At 41.3% G+C, this 20459-nt stretch overlaps 1 protein-coding gene across 1 annotated transcript in view; it reads right to left on the bottom strand.

Annotated features, from left to right (window-relative positions):
• The window catches only part of Exoc4 (exocyst complex component 4), a 689148-nt gene that overhangs the window by 65898 nt on the left and 602791 nt on the right, over positions 1-20459 (bottom strand). Inside the window, exon 15 of the mRNA XM_028768362.1 lies at positions 328-469. Coding sequence (XP_028624195.1) covers positions 328-469 — 142 coding nt within the window. The remainder of the gene's footprint in view (positions 1-327; positions 470-20459) is intronic.

The raw sequence follows: 20459 nt of genomic DNA, 5'->3' as shown, positions 1-20459 counted from the left end.
TATTCTCATTTTAAGAGGAGACTGAAGCTTTGTAGAAATAACCTGTTAGCTGGCCCTGAGACCACCCACATGGTTGGTGTGCATGTGCAAATCCAGGTTGCATCACAGGGCACACACCCTGAGTCATCACTCTCACAGTCCAGCATATGCTCAATCCTTTAAGAACACTGAATACTGCTAAACATCTGCTCAGCAGAAGAACAACATCAACAGTAAAAATTAAAATTATGGTGGCACTTGATGCTTCCTCCCCCACCTTAGACAACATGTGAATTACGTCTCAGAGGGCCCTGACACCATAATTTTCTGTGTTTAGTTGGGTCCTACCTGACTTCCAGATGCAAGACAAGCAAGCAGCGGTCAGCCATATCCTGGAAGGACTTGGCAAGCTCACTCAGCGTCTGCATGATCTGTTCAGACACTGGGGGGAGGTCCATGTTCACGTGGCTCTCTTGAGCAGGGGAAAGCACTGGAAGAAGAGAAGACAAAACAATCATTTCATTAGGTACCTACAGGCTTTCCTGGAGTGTAGGTTATCTAGTCATCTTGCTGTTTTCAATACTTGGCAGCACTGGAAGTCTAAGGTACACTAGGCTCCGGTCTTTACTTCTTTTATGTATTTTACTTATTATTGCTGCTGTGTGTGTCCTATGTATAAGTAGGAATGCATGTTTCTGTGTGCCTAGGTGTGTGTGGTGGTCAGAGGTAAACAGAGTTTGTTTTCTTTTTTCATTATAGGTTTTGAGGATCAAACTGAGGTTGTCAGGCCTATACAGAAAGCTCCACTCCCCACTGAGGCAGCTCACCAGTGTTCTTCCTTACTCAGTCCCTTGCTTCAATCAATTTACCGAAATAGAAGCAGCTTTAGAGCTTGTGTAGCCTGCACATGTAACCTGTGTCTCCTGTATATTTTTCAAGTTGCTGTTCAGCTTCTGGCTGCACACTTACAGCAACACTTTGTGAAGGGAAAACGAGCATCTCTGAGCCAGATGATCACACACCTCAAATACCTGAGCTGACAAAACCCCTGGATCTGTCTTCAATAACGTCAAGAATCTTACTGGCACCAATTCTATTCAGCTCTGCAGTCATTCTCAGGCATGTCAGAACTAAGTACTGAAGATACCTCTTTTGACCTCTCTGAAGTCTTTCCCCATTCTTTAATCACTTCAAATGACTGGACTAAATTGTTTCATAATTCTTAAACTCTGTGGACAGAAGTATTCCATATGTTCTAGATAACTCCTGAAATTTAAGTCTCAGAATAAATATTGCAAACTAGTCAGTTGCAGGAAGTGATCACTTGGGCTGTTCTAGAGGCTATAACACTTGTACTGAGGCCTAACATCTGAGGAGTGAGATACAGTGAGGTGGTTGTGGGCTATATTTAATTCACATGTAACTTAAGAGCAATGCCAGGCCCTAATAGGGCGGTTTAGGAGAATAGTATAGCTACTTTCCAAAAGACTTCATATCTTACTATGGAGATACTTGTGTATTTATATTCTCTGCTGGTTTATTTGCAAAATCCAGCAAATAGAATCAATCTAATGTCTATTAAATGGATGAGTAGATAATGAAAATGGGATGAATTACATGGAATATTATTCAGCCACGAAGAAAATGAAATTATGAAATCCACAGGTAAATTAATGGAGTTGAGTGAGGAAACTCAGATCCAGAAAGAAAAATGACAAATGCCACACATTCCCTCTCACATGTAGGTATTAACTTTCAATCTTTAGGTATGCATGTTTATATTAGAGAATGCACAGAAGTTGGGAAACTAGCAAGAGGACATAAGGATATTTCAAAGAAAGAGGGGATAGAATGTGAATGATATAAAGGTAGGAAGGGAAAAAATGGAACAGGAGGGACTAGGGTAGGAGCCAAGGGCAGAGAAGGGTGTATATGGGAAGGATACCACTTAAGTCCTCTGAAAACATAATATGAAAACCTACTAATATATAAGTTTACTCTCTGCCTTTCCCTTCCCCCCTCTCTTAAATGGACTTAACCTATAACAAGAGGACAGTGCTTCCTTCAGACACTATAGGCTATAACATAAAAAGCCCAGTGCCAGGTATTGTTTTCCTCTTTTTATTTGCTGGTCAATAGGATTTCATACATATTGCTAAGGCTACTGTCATTGGTTACCCTCCAGAGCTTGATCATAAGACTCTACTGCTGGAGACACTGCATATCTGAATTATAGGACATGGAAAAATCAAGCTAATAATGATCTGGTGTTCCTTCCCTACTAGCTAGGATTCATAGTACTGGAAGGTTCTATGGATGCTATGAGACAGTCTCACCCAGTGAACCTTGTAAGCTATAACAATGACTGGTCTGGCAAGATGTATACAACAGTATAATAGTGGTAGGAATATCAGGGGGGAGTAACCAATTATTTTCTGTTCAGACTTAAAGCCTATCCTATAACATGGTCCTCATTTCTAGTAACATTAACTGGGTCAAAAATTCATGACTGGCCAAGTCATAGGCCTACTACTATTATTCTGTTAAATCAATATTAGTAATAAATGTCTCTAAGTTTGTATGTTTGTGCCCAAAGACTGATTCTCTGATCAACCCACAATAAAGAAGCTTCCTTTTACAGAAGATGGTGATTAATATAAAGAACCACAACTGGCCAACATGCCGAGTCTGTGGAGTACTCAGTTCTAAATGTCAGTATGTTTTTGCTTCTTTGTCTGAAAACTCTTTTCTCTGCCAGAGGGCTTGGGTCTTCTGGAAGAAGACTTCCTGGACTTAGGGCCCACAGGATCTGCTGAGGCACCACTAACTCTGGAAAAACAAAGTCAATAACTGCCTAAGCAGTGTCTAAATGGAACATCTATATCCTATCCTTTCCTATAAAGGTTTGAAGATCATTGAGGAAGAGGGTATGGAGGGGCTTGAGAGTTAGAGGGATTAGATGTCAGCAGTGGAACAGTGTTTGCTGGACAAGGCAGCATAGCTATACACATGAACTCAGTCTCTAGACTTGTACAGGTTTAAGTCAGCCAAAATTCTAGAAATAAATAGGAGAGGCGCTCCTGAAGTTCCACCTGGATCTGAAGAGCTACTGGCATCTGATGGCTGTCGGCAGGGGGGAAAGTCAGTTTTCTTAGGGTGTGTGGGCTCTGAGTAGTTACTCATCCTTCAGTAGATAGTCTTATACCTAGCACATACAGGCAGAACTAAATAGACTAAGGGTATTAAAACACTTAAAAAGAAAGTAGAATGCACATCAAGTTGTGTGTGTGTGTGTGTGTGTGAGGGGATGGTGGTGGGGATAAGGGAAGAGTTGGAGAGTGGATTTTATCTAAACAAGTTTGTGTGTGTGTGTGTGTGTGTGTGTGTGTGTGTAGTAAATAAAATATTCAAACATTTAAATAGATTCCTCAGGAAAATACTGAACAGTTGAAGTAGGAGTTCTGCTATTTAAGCTTCTCATGGTTTCTTGGAGATCATCAAGAATAATTTGGTCATACTAGTCAAGACTTCTTTTAGCTCTCAGAACTCTCAACTGGTGTACTTGCGTCCTGTCTCTAGTATGTTGCCAGAACAAATTTTTTCAAATCTCTCTCTCTGCCTTAGTATCTTGTGTAAAGTGGGGACAACTATGTCACACAATGGTAGATGGGTTGACATAGGAACATAGTGGCACATAAAGCTTTCTCAGCATTCATATAAATCAGAGACACAGTCATTACTCTACTTTAGTCTTTTATTTGTCCAAGTTAAATCTTAATAATTGCAGCCAGAAACAATCCCATCTATCTCAAAGTTCAGCTTTCAGTCATCTATATGTTTTGCCTCTTTGGCAGAGAAGCCTTTACTTGGCTGGAGTACATAGCCCTTTGCAAAAAGGGCTGTATGGGCTGGGAGCCTGGCATAGGACCCACTGAGACATCACTAACTCACTTTACAAGGTAGGAGTCAACATGGCCCAAGTTGTATGTATTGTGATTATGTCTTTTCCTGGACTATCAAGCCCAAGTGAGGGCCAGAAACATGATCCAGGCATGTAACCTTTAAGGCTAAAGTTCCTTTGGGAATCAGGTTCTGAGAAATTACAACAGTGTGGCGCAGGCACAAACAAGTGAGCGATATTCAAGGGAACTGACCTGGAAGGAGGAGAATATAGTAGTGTAGATTTAAAATTCTAATAGTCCCTGCACTATCCTAGCTGTTCACAAAGTCGCTCTGCTAGAGAGTGGACATAAAACACTGCATTTCCTCTCAAATGATAATATTATTCATGTTGTTTTATGGCAAGGCAACATCATTGCATCATAATGTTTCATGTGGCAGGCTAGATGAAAGCAACTTTAAGTAACATTATTATAATATTTCAAAGCACTTTAGGGCTTTTAAGGCTCTGAATTCCTTTCCTTTGTGACACAAAGTCTGGTCCACAGAACTATCTGTATTCATCAATGAGAAGAGGTAGAGGTTACTCTGACATTGCACACATAGTTTTAAGCTCCAAAATATTATAACTGGCCAAATATTATTAAAAATATTTTGGGTAGACTCCATTAAAAAGCTAGAGGTTCTCCTTTTTTTATTATACAAATAAATAATTTCACTATGTGAAAATCGACCACTCACAAAGTATGAAAAACAAAAAAATAAATGCAATAAAACCAAAACCCCAAATAGAACAGGCAAATGGTAGGTTCATCTGCCAAGAAAAGCTTGCAGTGGCCATGGCAGGGCAGTGTGGAGACATGGCAAGCTGTGCATTCTGTCTGACTGTAAAGCAAAAGTATGACATGATATAAATGTAACATGATAACTTATGCCTAGAGCTTCCCTGAAATGCTGGCTTGTAAATTCCTGAAGGCTTCCTGAAGTTTATGAAGCTTTCTTAAATAAGAAGGCATATATTGATCAAAGAAATGCTGAGCGTGGCAAAGACAGCATAGAAGAATTAACTGGCTCTTAAATGTCAAGTGGCAGTGTTGATAGATTCTGTTTACAGCAGGAAATGAGGTTATTGGACACACATGCCTCACACCACACCCCATACCTATACACACCATAGTCACACACTCACCCATCCACCCATATCCATCCACCCATCTCACACCTACATAACGCACGCACGCACGCACGCACGCACGCACACGTACCTTTCCAGAGACTAAGTGATTATGTATCTGTCTTAGAGGCTGCTCTCCATTCTGCCACAGCCCCATGTGTACTAAACTTTTAAAATGTTAGCAATTGATCACCTCTTTAAGACACGCACTCTGAGCAGCTGTTCTAACCCTGGGAAAGGTTGACATCTGATCACTCATAACATTACCACTATATTATGTAAGTATGGATCTTTTAAGATTCTTAGCTCACTTTCATGCTGAGGTAACTGGAGCTCTCTCTATTAAATCTATTGGTCTAACAGGAGGAAGCTGAACCTTGTGATCTCAAATAGAAATAGCTTTTATTTTGCAGAGACAATGGACAAGGCAATCTTATCTCCAATCTTCACTCTAGTGACCATAGGAAATGTTCACTATCTGGGGTTGCAGAAAGAAGTGGCCTCATGTCACAGTCTGGTAAATCTTCAAGCAGACTCCTGTGGAGCCCCTCAGAGACTGCTGAGTTTTGTGGTAAAAGAAGCAGGCTGAGGATGTGACCACTCCTTTCTCCCCTGTTGCTCCTTCTCCTGATGTGGGAAGTAAAGGTCAAGAATCTGGTAGGTGCTGGTCTTACTGTTTAACTATTGGCCAGCCACCGCACTGTTGACTTCAGACTTCTGGCTCTATTAGGAAAACAAAGGCCCTCTCAAAGCCCTGGAATGGAAAAGAGTAACAGCTCCAGGGTGCGTGAGGTCTGGAGTCACAGCCAGTCACAAGCTTCTCTTCTTTCTGCCCTCTTCTATGCTTGCTGGTTTGCCATACACCTGCCACTCAGCCTTAACTCGGGAATCACTTCTCTTTCCCCTTTGAAGGCCCTCAGCATGGACCACAGAGCTGCGGCCTTGAGTCACCCTTTCACTAAAAAATGCAATTCTCTTGAGTCCTCTTCTTTTGTGCTGTCTTAACGTTCTCTTTAGCCCTGGGCTAGTTTTATAACTCACTGACAGGAAAAAAAAAAAAAAACCGAAGAGCAGATCATTGCCAATAGGAAGTTTTTGAGTCTAATATCAAAAAAGTTTTCCATAAGCTGATGGCAAGGGTGTATTGAAAAGTGGAGATGGCCCAATTAGAAGCTTCACCTCCTACAGACTAATATTCATGGTGTTGGAAGGTACCCTGTATGCAACTGACAAGAAAGGTAAACCATCAATATTACTCAGCCACAAACCCTGCAAGCCACAGCAGTGATCTGGCTGCAAGATGTACTGGTACAATGTGGAGAGCCGTGGTAGGCAGAGATGGCGCTGGCATCTGATGCTCTCCTTAATCTTAAAACTTAAGATTTACTGCCTTTGTGCAAGGGAAATGCGCGCCAGTCACAGCCCATCCCGGGGCATATATGCATTTATGGGCAAACAGCCAACCAGAAATGTACACACCGCTCCAGGGGGTATAAAAACAGTGCCTTCTTGGGGCCCGGGGTCTTTCCTCTACATCGTAATAAAAGAACTGCAGAAGGACCCTGGTGTGTTGCCGTGTCTTCCTTGCTGGCAAGGTGGGTGCGCGTGACAGTACAATAGCAACATAAGCATATGGCAGTGATCAACCACTTTTTGACCGGATTTAAGGCCCACTACATGGACGGCATCCATACTCGACACTGCTAACATGGCCAAGACCCTGAGACGATAGGTCAGGGGCACAGAGGAAAACCTAACACTATTATTCTGCAAGTATAAATAAATGACTTCTAGTGACACATTGCTCTACTCATAGGCCAATGCCTCACTCAGCCTTCAGTAGAGACGCTTCTCCTTGTTGTCATGGAAACTAAACCCAGATATCCATAATTGACAATGTTCAGAAGATGAGAAACTTTGAAGCACTTAAGAGAGAACATAATGCTGGGTGGGTAGGGACGTGGGATGATCTAGGAGGAGATGGAAGAGAGGGAAAAGATGATCAAGATATACCGAACATATTTTTTAACTAAAATACGTCCATACCACTTTGCCATTCTTTGCCATGTAGCTACCCTCTCTTAGTAACACCACACTCATGCTACTCTCCTCCAGCCCTTATGACTTTGCCCCCTAAGATCTCAGATTCTGGCTTTCTCTATAGTCCTGCGTCCCACTAATGCCTCAGTGTGCCATGATCAGATTTCTACTTTCACTAAGGTATTAAAAATTATTCTGATATCTATTTATAAAATTTAAATTTCCAAACCCAGTGCTAATGCCATATAAGCTATCTGCTACATAGTGCACCACTGGCCATTTACATCTACTTCGGCTGACATCACTTCATCTCCTGAGTGCTCTTCATCCTCTCTGGCATTCCCATCTCTGCATCCTCTTCCTGCAGCCTTCCTATAACTTCTAGGGTGGCCTGGGACCCTTTTGCTCTATCAGTCTCCCTTAGTTCCATGGAGTGTGGGTGAGCCCTTAGTTCCATGGAGTGTGGGTGAGCTCATGCATTTCTAACACCTCTTCTACTGTTTAAGAATTCATAAGATCATGGCTTTAAAACATCATTAACTCTTTATAAAAACCTTTCTGTCCGTGTACATCCCACAGGCATCTCAAAACCAAACACATTATTGTTCCTTGTAAAATTTATTTAAATTACCTTCCTACCAGTGAAATCCAAACTAGATTATCTTTGACTTTTTCTTTTTTCATTAAAGGTCAATTTTTTGCTCATACTAGTTAGCATATATTTTTCTAATATCTATTTTCTCTTTTCTACACCAAGTGCTACTTCTTTGGTTTAGACGTCTTCCCATCCATGGATTCTCTAACCGATGTCTCTGCTTCTCGCTTGACCTTTCAAGTCTAACAAAACCTGGGGAAGATAGAGCTAATTACCTGAAACATATGTATGGTTCATTACAATATTTTCATTATAACACTTTGCAGTGCTTGTGGGTCCAAGCATGGGCTTTGGAGCCAGGTTTTCAATGCCTCTTTTCTGGAGGTTACAGAGCTTTTAATGCCAAGCAATGCTCCACCACTAAGCTGTACTACCAATCTCTATGATTTATCTCTGTAAGACATTCTGGTTCTTCTCAAATGTATATGATTTTCTCTTCTGTAATTCATCCCTTCCCTAAATCTTAACTTTTGACCTCTACACTTTAAAGCAAATCTCTTAATTCTATCATGAGATTCTATTATTCAATACTTGTGGCGGTTTTTATATTTTTTAAATCATTACTCATTCATCCTAGGGCAGAGCCAGGGGCTTATCAATAGTTTTTCTCCATCCAACTCTAGTACAACAGTTATCAAATCCCATTCATGTGGCTGTTAATCACCTGACTGTTTATTATTAGCTTGTCTCTCAACCAGATCACTAACTCCTTTAGGGCAAGAATCACATATTTTCCATAATCAGTCAGGAGAATAACTGGAGGCATTATATAATTCAATAATGCCCTTTTAGTTAAATTGAAGTAGTGATTTTAATTGACTAGCACAACACAATAAGGAATGCACATAATAATCTATTGTAAAGATCTGGAAAAGAAAGAACGACTCACAATTTACTATTCTATTCTGTCTTAGTTTTCTGGGTACAATATGGGATGAGAGTGGGGATGAGGAAGTCGCTTGTTATAGCTGGTTTTCTGTGCTGTTCAGTAATCTTATAGATATAAAATTTACTGAAGTTCTAGTTAATTCCTACAGCTCATGAACTTTCCCTGTAGGCAGTGTTTCTTCTTGTAGCCTTTTTATTTTTAGAACTAGTTAGTCCACCTTGCTCCAACAGAGATTTGGTTCCCTATTTTTCTATTGACATAAAATCCTTGGCATGTCAAATACTCTGAATCTCTCAAGGAAAGCCAACATACTAACTGTCATGGAGAAGCAATCAGTCGAGAGCATTAGGATGTCTCAAGTGGCTCCACAGCCCAACATTAACCAGACTGAAATCTGTTTAGGTCTTAAAAATTAGTCAAAATTGGACTCATTCACACCCAGAAGAGCATCTGTTTTCAAGGATGCAGCTGCTACCCTTTCAGTGGCAACTTACTGTGACTTCTTTAATTGATTCATATGAGGATGTCCTTGTACATCTGCAATATTATTTAAAATTGTTACAATATTAGCTTAGGCTGCTATCAGCTGTCAAGAAAGTGATAAATTGAAAAAGGAGAGATTGTTATCATGGCAGGAAAAGAAAGGTTAACCCTGTAAATTCAAATATTATAGAGGATAGAAAAAGACACTGAAGAATGATCTCAGGAGACTTCTCATTGGGAACATTTTAGGAGATCAAATTTTGGTAGAATAATTATTTCTGAATCCTATTCTTATGTGTACAGAGATGACAGCCGCCACATAATGATCTCTGCTCTCACCTGAGATCAAATTACTTAATTTCCAATCTTCAGTTTTCCTATTTAGAAAATTGTGGCAATTACATCTTGCTTGCTCTGAGAGTAATATGCTATTAGGCCTTGTAAATAATTTTGAGATCCTTTGATAGTGCTATCAGGCTGAACAGTTTAGAAAAAATAAAAATAGGAATGATGACAAGGTGTGTGAAATTAAGAAGTCACAGAACTTACAGAGTCAGTGGGGATAGTGACAGCAGCCCCCTCCATCTAACTTCCTTCCTGTCTTCAAATGCCTATGTAATATGTGACCACTGAGCCAAGCACTGACCATCGATTGTAAACTGTTAACTATTCTCAGCTCCAAGTTAGACTCCAAAGCAGCTAGCTCTATCCCTGTCTTTAAAATCTCTGTCCCACTACCTGTACTTTTTATCCATGCCCTTGGGATACTTGCTCATCTTCCTCTACTCCCATGCTTTGGGCACTGTAGTCATTCTTATAACCGTTAAGCAATCTGGTTATTTACAAAGCTTCTTAGTCTCTAAAATACGCCAGGGATCTTCACTGGATCAGGTATCTCTTGTTCTATTACCTTCAATTTTTATTAAGAAAAAGTGATGCTAATTATTCTAAATGGAAAATTCTCAGCAATATTTTATGCATGTGTTTACATGTGTGTTCAGGTATGGAGGTTGGAGGACAACCTTGGGTGTCTTCTTCAGGAATACTGACTACCCATGGGGTCTCTCACTGGCTGGGAGCTCACTGATTAAGCTAGACTGCTTGGTCAGTGAGCCCCAGGACTCCTTCTGGTTCCTTCTCTGCAGAACTGGATTGCCCAACATTTTTATGTAGGTTCTGGGGATTGAATTCTGTCTTTCATGACTGTGAGGTAACCACTTTACTGAATTTGGATTACTCTTTTATGATCCGTACATTTTCCACATCTAGGTATACTTAGGTATACTTTACCAATAGACCTTGGGTTCTGCCACTATTATCAATTCATTTATCTGTAACAATATAATCATTTACTTTTTTTTCCTGTTTTTAAGAAAATGTTTTGTTAAATATCCCCAGGTGGCTGGAGTTCACTGTGTAGACCAGGCTGAACTCACTTTGCAGTAATCTTCCTGCCCCTGTCTCCTGAGTGCTTGGATTACAGGTATGCACCACAATTCCTGACTCATTTTGTTCATTTATTTAGCTGTTTTTTCCTAAAACTTCTGAATCATCTCCTTTCCAGTTTTTTGGTGTTCATTTTCTTCTAGGGTGCTTTCTGAGGCAGGGGTAAAGTCTTATCTTTGAACGTGGCACTTGGTATAGAGCTGAAGATGGTCTTGAACCTCCAGCTTCTGCCATCCACATACTAGGGTGATAGATGTGCACCACTACAATAGGCTTGACGAATCTAGTTTTGAGGTCCTATGTTATGATTCTAAATAAGGCAGAGAGCTAAGACATATGTTGGTTCTCTTCACTTTATTTTCTGTTCAAAACACAAGGCGCACGTTCTGTAAATAATAACTAGCAACTAGGTTTAAACTAGCATAGTCAATTGATTCTGAAACCAATGTGTGAGCTGACGTGTTCTTTAACCAACGGAATTCTGACTTCAACAGGATGGGAACATATCCCTGTTGTTAAGATTATCCTGCACACACAGACAAGCTTATAAGTAGTTCTAGAAATACAGCTTTTTAAAATGAGACTGCTAGCCAATATGCAGACCAACTCCTAGCCTTTTCATTAGTTTGAATATGAAATGTCCCCTACAAGCTTGTGTTTGGAATGCTTGTTCCCCAGCCAGTGGTGCTATTTTGGAAGAGTGGAGAATCTCCAAGAAGTGGAGCATGGTTAGTAGAAGTTGGTCACTAGATGTGGGCCTTTACACCCATAGCCTTGGGACCTGTTTCCATTTCTGGTTCTTCTTGCTTTGCTGTGATGTGAGGCATCTCTGTAACACACTTCTCCTAACTTGAACTCCATGCTTTCTCTGTCATGATGGATTGAGAACTCTCTGTAACTGTGAGTCAAAATCGATCTTTCCCCTAATAAGCTACTTCTTTCAGGTATTTTATCACAGCAACACAAAGGTCACTGTAGATGTGAGCTCTTTTTGATCCACACTCATGGAAGAACTAGGGCATTCTTAAATGGGAGAAGGGATTCTTAAAAAAAAACAAACGTAAGAATGAAGAAAAGTAGAAGTTCATTAACAGGAAGGAAGAAAGAAAACAAGGATGAGGGAGCCTAGGGGAAGGTTCAGCCTTTTTGTTTTCCTACAATGCAGTCACTCAGCTGATGACATACTTGTGTTATAGAGAGGGACTCTGACTCCGAAGGGAATGCTTTATGTAGGCATAGCAGGCAGAGCTCCTCTTTTCCTACAGTCTTATTTACTGTTTAAATAAGCAAGCCTACATCTATTCCTAGACCAAGGACATGGTAACTTCTAAGTGCTTCATGGAATGTTTCTTTTGAGAAGCCATGTATTACTTTATAAACAATAACTGTCAGGTGAAGAACATATACCTGCCCTACTCCCTGTTTAAGCTTAACATTTCAGATGTCCAAAATGTTTATTTGATGAGTTATTATTATAAACTCCTCCCAATATCAAAGACCAAAACCTTCAAACTCTTTTTTCTTTTTCTTTTTTTTTTTTTTCAAGACAGGGTTTCTCTTACAGCCTAGGCTGTCCTGGAACTCGTTCTGTAGACCAGGCTGGCCTCAAACTCAGAAATCCGCCTGCCTCTGCCTCCCAAGCTGGGATTAAAGGCATGCGCCACCACCGCCCGGCCTTCAAACTCTTAACAAAACCTCACAGCTTTAACGATGTTGAGTGTGTATTTCATCTGATATCATATTCTTTTGCTATAGGAATATAACTTATTCTTTCACGTTTAATACCTCTAGAACAAATTTTTTAAAAAGATCTATCTTATTTTATGTTCATGAATGTTTTGTCTCACTTATGTATGTGCACCACTCTGTGTCTGCAGAGGTCAGAAGAGGGCATTGGCTCCCTCGGGACTAGAGTTACAGATGCTTGCTTACCACCATGTGAGTACTTAGGACTTACTTGTAACTCAGGTCCTTTGCAGTAACAACACGTGCTCTTAACCACTGAGCCATCTCTCCAACCCCAGAACAAACTTCTTAACAACTGTGTCTAAGTTTCCTTTTCCTCTTGTGATAAAATACCTTGAGAAAAGGAGACACAGTTTTGTTGGCTCACAATTCCAAGTTATTCCTATCACTTCAGGGAAGTCAAGGCAGCAGGAACTTAAAGTGCAACCCATCCTCAGGCACGAGCGGAGAGCAATGGATTATGCATGCATGCTGGTGTTCAGCTTCCCTTTGCTACCTACGCAGTCAAGAACCCTGCTGAGGAGACCGTGCAACCCACAATGAGTAGGTCTTCATAGCACAATTAATGTAATCAAGATAATCCTTCACAGACATTAGGGAACCCTTCCCAAGTGATCTGAGGTCTTGGCAAACTGACAAATTAACACTAATCATCACAAATTCTAAGCTTTATTTTCCTTACAGACAGGACCTTGAGAGTTGCTGTCTGGACCACATGAAGGAAAGTGGGATCTAGAACTGTACTTACTAGAAAGCTAGAGGCAGCACTGGAGATTACCCCTATGTCTCTCTCTGGTGCACTTGACCTAGTTCATTTTGTAATTTGTCCACCTGCAACATCCCTAGGAAAGAATTAGATATGTGACAACGTATCTTCTTGGCATGAGTCACAGGATATAGCTCCTGCTTACATCCTGCAGAGTGCCAACAATACTTGCTGAATTTAACCTTCAAGTTAAGGACAAACCAAAGAGTTTATAGCCACTAAAAACCAAACCAAACCAACCAAACAACAACCAAACCAACCAACCAACAACAACCCAAAACAAAACAAAACATACACCACCAACAAAAAAGCCCAAACAATCAAAACCATCTTTATGATTCTTTTTTTTCTTTTTTTTATTTATTTATTTATTTATTTTTTCTTTTTTTTTTATTGGATGATTTATTTACATTTCCTATGTTGTCCCCTTACCCCATCCCCCACCACCCCCTCGGAACCCCCAATCCCCTCGCCCCTCCTCCTTCTTCTCTGTGGATGTAACCTCTATCTACACCCCCCCACTCCCACCTCCCCACCCTCAAAATTCCCACCCCCTGGGGCATCCAGCCTTCATGAGGTCAAGGTTCTCTTCTTCCACCTATGCCCAGCAGGGCCCTCCACTTTTACATATTCAGCTGAAGCCCTGGATCCCCCCCTAAGTGCTCCCAGGCTGGTGGTTTAGACCCTGGGAGCTGTGGTTGGTTGGTATTGTTGCTCTCCTCATGGTGCCACAAACCCTTTCAGCTCCTTCAGTCTTCACTCTAACTCCTCTATTGAGAACCCCATGATCAGTTCAATGGCTAGTTGTGAGCATCTGCCTCTGAATATGTCTGACTCTTGAAGGCCTCTGAGGAGATATCCATATCAGGCTCTTATCAGCATGCACTTCCTGTCTTCCACATCAGCATCTACCTTTGGTGATTGCACATGGGATAGATACTCAGGTGGGGTGGTCTTGAGACGGCCCCTCCTTCAGTTTCTGTCCCTCACTTTGTCTCCATATTTGCTCCCTTGAGTATTTTGTTGCTCCTTCTAAGAAGGACCGAATCACCCTCACTTGGTCTTCCTTCTTTATGGGCTTCATGTGGCCTGTGAGTTGCATCTTGGGCATTTCAAGGTTCTAGGCTAATATCCAATAATCAGTGAGTGAATACCATGTGTCTTCTTTTGTGATTGGCTTACCTCACTCAGGATGATAATTTCTAGTTCCATCCATTTACCTAGGAACCTCTCGAATTCATTGTTTTTAATAGCTGAGTAATACTCCATTGTGTAAATATACTACATTTTTTGAATCCATTCCTCAGTTGAAGGACATCTGGGTTCTTTCCAGCTCCTGGCTATTATAAATAAGGCTGCTATGAACATAGTTGAGCATATGTCCTTGTTATATGTTCGAGCATCTTCTGGGTATATGCCTAGGAGTGGTATAGCTGGATCCTCAGGTAATGCTATGTCCAATTTTCTGAGGAACCGCCAGACTGATTTCCAAAGTGGTTGCACCATCTTGCAGTCCCACCAACAATGGAGGAGTGTTCCTCTTTCTCCACACCCTTGCCAGCATCTACTATCACCTGAGTTTTTAATCTTAGCCATTCTGACTGGTGTGAGATGGAATCTCAGGGTTGTTTTGATTTGCATTTCCCTGACGACTAAGGATGCTGAACATTTCTTTAGATGCTTCTCGGCCATTCGAGTTTCTTCCGTTGAAACTTTATGATGATTCTTAACCTCCGTCTTCCTAATAGCTCACTGTCTGGCTCATCATTCTGTTTCAGGGAAGGAAACTGAAGTTCTAGGAGTGTGACATCTGAATGAAGAATTAGTCCATACAGAAAGAGCCACACAGAAAGAACAAAGGGGACTCACGCGAGGCCTTCAGAAGAGTAAAAGTTAAAAAAGTTCAGAAGTGTCAAAAATGAATCGTTGTTCCCCTAGGCTACCATGGGATGAGGTCAACTTTGTGTTCACAGTACACAACACACACGGCAGGGCTCTGTGGAGAGGTATTCAATACTCATAAAATACTGCTTGATGGTTACAGGTCTGAGCAAGCTCTAGGTGCTGGAGCAGTTAGCTTGAGGGTTCTATCTGCATGCAGTGTAAACCAGTGTGGACACATGATGTTTATAGCATGTGATTGACAGTGCAGACCTCAGCCTCTTTCACCCTTGGGTGAAACATTAAGATTGATTTTTCCCCTTTATTCTATAAAGGGGAATAATAATCTTCCTGAAGGCTTGGCTGGGAAAAAAAAGAGAAAGAAAAAAGAAACCAGGAAAACCTCATCATCTACCAAAAAGGCATGTGGTGAGGCCAATTTAGTTCCTTGCAGCTATGAAAGAGAAACGGGACGGGCAGCCAAGGAACAGCTCTGGTCCTGCTGAATGCACAACTGCAGAGTTGAGTCCATGACTGCATAAAACCCCAAATCACAGAGCATCTTAAAATGTTAGGAGAGAAAGAGACAGGTTTAAGTTTTAAGATAATTTTTGAGACAAAAATATTAAATAGCAGAGAGAAACATTTGTCTCTGTTTAAGCAGGGTTCATTTTTGGAGATGGGGAAGTGAAAGTTTGCTTCAGTTTACAACTTTCAGGTCATACCCCATCTTGGAGAGATGCCAGGACAGGAACCTGGAGGCAGGAGCTGATGCAGAGGCCATGGAAGGGTGTTGCTTACTAGCTTGTTCCTCATGGCTTGCTCCGGACTTATAGAACTTAGAACCACCAGCCCAGGGCAGACACATCTGCTGTGGGCTGGGCCTTCACATGTTAATCATTAAGTAAGAAAATGCCCCAAAACTTGCTATGTTATTACTACATGGACATTTCCTCTATATTGGAATTATTATACTTTTTCCCTTTTGTTGAAAATTTTCTCACATTACTATACCCTGATTATGGTTTCCTCTCCTTTTGTTCCTCCTGGTTCTTTCCCACCTCCCCTCCCACCCAGATCCACCTACTTTCTGTCTCTCATTTGAAAACAGGCTTCTAAGTGATACTAAAATATAAGATAAAGCAACAAAGCAAATATACCAGAATAGGACAAGACACACACACACACACACACACACACACACACACACACACACACAGAGAGAGAGAGAGAGAGAGAGAGAGAGAGAGAGAGAGAGAGAGACAGAGAGACAGAGAGAGACAGAGAGAGACAGAGAGAGAGAAAAGAGCCCAGGAAAAGGCACATAAAACAAATACAGAAGCAGAAACCAACTCATCCCCACACTCAGGAATCCCACAGAAACACTACACTGGAAGCATAATATGTACATAATAGACTTGCTGGGCAAAGGGAGAGGGAGAGAGAGGGAGGGAGAAAGGATGGGGAGGGAGAAGAGAGAAAGAGAGGGTGAGGGAAGGAGACAGGAAGAGAGAGAGGGAGGAAGGAAGACAGAGACAGAGGGATAATATGTGAATATATATCTCCATCCACAACAACAGAAATCTAACCCTGACATGACACTATGAGAAGACAAGGATTCTCCAGTCCTGCTGTTGAGCTCATTTTCTGTTGGCATCAACTGCTGGGCATACAGCCCGCCCTTAACAGTACTTTGTTTCCCCGTGAGACTCCCTTGGAGGAAGCTACATTTTCAATCGAAAGTGGTTATCAGTTGGAGATACCTTTTGGGTCAGGGTTGTGAACCTTGTGTCTACTTCTTTTAGCTCTAGGACCCCATGTGGTCTATATCCATCTGGCCACAGTCTCTGTGAGTTCATGTGTGTGTCAGTTAGTCCTGCTGTGTTTAGGAGGCTTTGTTTCTTGGTGTCCTCCACCCCTTAAGGTCTTACATTCATTCTGCCTTCTTTTCCACAGAGTTCCCTGTGCCCTGAAGAGAAAGATTTGATCAAAACATCTCATTTAGAGCTGGTGTTCCAAAGTGTGTCTCTGTCTCTGTCTCTGTCTCTGTCTCTCTCTCTCTCTGAATAATGTCTGGCTTCGGTTCTCTGTATTTGTTTCTCTCTGCTACAGGCAGAAGCTTATCTGATTATGGACGAACAAGGCACTGATCTATGAGCATAGTAGAATGTCATTAAAAGTCATTTTATTGCTACTTTTAAAAATGTGTATTTCTCTTTAAGGAAAAGTCCGGGGGCCATCTAGTCTCAGGTTCTTGGTCACCCAAGCAGTGGTGGGTGTGTGGTCCATCTGCGAGTGGGGCCTTGTGCACATCAGACATTGGTTGGTCACTCCCACCATTGCACAAGCATATGTGCAGGCAAGGCATCACTGTATACCAAAGAACAAACATATTTCCTAAAGTTTATCACCTACAAATATTCCTAAAAGCCTTAGGGCATGATTAATTCAGTGTGCAAATTAGAACATTAGGCTCATTTGCAAGTGGCGAAACAGAAAACAACAGTATGTTTCCCTAATTCACAGACCAACTGGCAAACACTACAAATGGAGACAGAGTGAAGGGGCTTCAGAGCCCATTGTGGAGCCTCCTCACTGAATGCTGCTTTACAGTTTGCCTTTACCCTGGGATTCCTTCCAAGCAGCTGTGTCACTCATAATTTGGGCTTGAAATAGGAAAAAATCATTACTTTCATAATTGGCAGTAGGAAAATCTCATTTTTATCTTTGTGTCCTCAGTTAATAATGTGGTTCCTGGAACAAGAAAGTATTTAGTACATTGAATGCCCTTGGAAAGACCTGAGTTCAAATTCTCACTGTCTCCTATTTGGTCACCTTCTCCATCCCAGAGTCTTCATTTGTAAGAAAAGGATGATCACCATCCTCACAGGATGCTGATGATTAAATAAGAAAATGCACAAAAGGCTGGAACTGTTTAATGCACAGCACTTCGTCAAGACCAGTAGTACTCCTGTCACTAATATTACCATTTACCTAGCAAAGACGTGTTGGACTGCTGGGTTCCCTCCAGAGTTAGCTACACATTGGAGCATCTGGCCAGGTTGACACTTTATGCTAAAACTGGAGAATGACTATGACTGCAGGGAACAGCTAGCAGAAGCCTAGAAACTTGGTCCTCAGATGCTTTCCTAAGATTAAGACAATGTGCAGATCCCTGGTTTATGGAAGACGGAGTTGTCCCTGACATCAGACACATAGATGTCACTGTGGCTAGCTGTATATGTGACAGAGGCTCCTCTGTTGCACGGAGGTCAGGAATGCAGAGAAAGTTAACCCGCTGATATAGAGCAGAGCTTGCAGGCCTTAGTCTTGGTGTTACCTCTCTTTAGTGAGGACACATGTGGCTACCTCTTTAGCATGTGGTAATGATTACGGCTGCATCCTTCCTGTCAACCTCTCATGTGTTAGCCATATGTGCTAGCCATACACATATGAAATAATGACTTCTGAAAGTTAATACTCTATGAGCACACGTGTGTCTTCATACTTTAGTAACATGGATATTGTTCACTTATTCATTCCTTTATCATCCCTAGAATAATTCACAGTCCTTGTGCATGTTTCCACAATCAACTTTCTTAGAATCCCAAATCTTACCAGTCCGTGTTGATATCCTTCATGAAGAAGCAGTTGTTTATCAGCTGATTTATATAATTACAAGACATTCTCAAGGGGCCAGAGAGTCAGCTTGGTGGTTAAGTGTTTGCTCTCTGGGAGGACCCAAGTTTGATTTCCAGCATCCACAGGGTTGCTCACAACCATTCTCAACTCTAATTCTAGGGGATATGATACCCTCTGCTGGCCTCCACAGGTACTAGGCATACAAGTACTAGGCATACACACAGGCAAAACACTCAGACATATAAAATAAAACTAACAAATCTTTGTCTGTTTTTGCTTTTCAGGACATGGTTTCTCTGTATAGTCCTGGATATCCTAGAACTAACTCTGTAGACCAGGCTGGTTTTGTACTTAGAGATTCACCTGCCTTTGCTTCCCAAATGCTGGGGTTAAACATGTGTATCATCACTGTTTGGCAAATTAAATAAATATTAAAAAAATACTCTCTCAAAATCTAGGTAATTTTGTCAAACAATATGTGAGTGATTTCCTTTTCCTTTCCTCCTCCTCCTTCCTCTTCCTCCTTCTCTTCCTCTTCTTCCTCTTCCTCCTCTTCTTCTTCCTCCTCCCCCCACCTCTCTTTTTCTAGAGACAGGTTATCTCTATGTAGCCTAGCTGTCTAGAACTCACTATCTTGGCCAGGCAGATCTTGGATCCACAAAGACGTTCTTGCCTCTGCCTCCTGAGTGCTGAGATTAAAGGCATGTATCACTACACTCTGCATATGTGAATGTTCTTATATTTAGTTATAAACAAACTTTTGGGGGACAGTATTTTCTAGAGTGGCCCAGAAAGCAGTGGTTAAATTCTGCATTCAAGCACTTACCTTGAACAAAACAGTTAAGGCTGTGAATGCAGGTGATTTTTTTTCAGTCATTATAAAGATTCAGTGAGATTTAAAAACATAGCAGCACTTAAAACAATGAGAAGTGCATTAGTAAATGCTCAGTAAGCATACGCTAAGCCTCCTGCTAGGCGCCCAAGGAGACCTAGATTCCTAGATTCATTTCTACTAAAGCCTCTGAGGGCTGGGGGCTTAGTTGTTCACAGGCTGGTGGTCAGAAAAAAATGGTACAGAGATATCTTAAGACATTTGTACTGGATAAAATAATGACCTTTTGAAGTTAATTACAAAACTGTAAGAACAGTATGTTCAAATCAACAAAGATGTGGAGGGAGAAGGGAACTAACAGTGGCCGAGTGGCAGAGCTGGATCATCTTTCTGTCTGTAAGAAAGGGAGGGCAGCATCCCTGGAGCTGCCAGGTCAGCAGTAGAGAAGGAACGTGCAGTAAGAATAGGGCTCATGGATTGAGGGCAGGTAAGGAACGACACTTGATGGCATCCTAGGAGGAGACAGAGTACTCGCTTCTCATCTTATCTTGAAGAATAACAATCCCGAGGAAAGTAGTTGTCTTCATAAAAGATAGAATGTGTGCCTTACTCAAGCAGGAGCCAGCAGGTCATGTGCATATTTATATTCTGAACCAGCATTTATTGCATGACTGTAGTTACTCCTCTTCTGCCAAAATAACAATGAGGAGATGGGGAAAAGCATGGACGGGACTCTGTGTGATACAGGTAAGGGGGTACCACACATGAATTTGAATAGCCGTTATTGACACCTGGCCAATTTTAACTTTGAAATGGCAGAAATTGTGCTATTTTTCAACCAGAGAGAGAGAAATTGGGTTTTAAGTTATCTAATATGCACATAAAGGTAGTGGTAAGTCATGTATTCTTTTAAGGTTTAAAAGGAGCTAAATGGAGTTACTGCAGAGAGGCTTTATATAGTTGGTTACAGGAGCTTTGATCTCTCTCTCTCTCTCTCTCTCTCTCTCTCTCTCTCTCTCTCTCTCT

The sequence above is a fragment of the Grammomys surdaster genome, unplaced genomic scaffold (genome assembly GCF_004785775.1).
Source record: "Grammomys surdaster isolate TR1022 unplaced genomic scaffold, NIH_TR_1.0 186, whole genome shotgun sequence".
Lineage (NCBI taxonomy): Eukaryota > Metazoa > Chordata > Mammalia > Rodentia > Muridae > Grammomys > Grammomys surdaster.
This window is presented reverse-complemented; position numbering and strand designations above follow the sequence as displayed.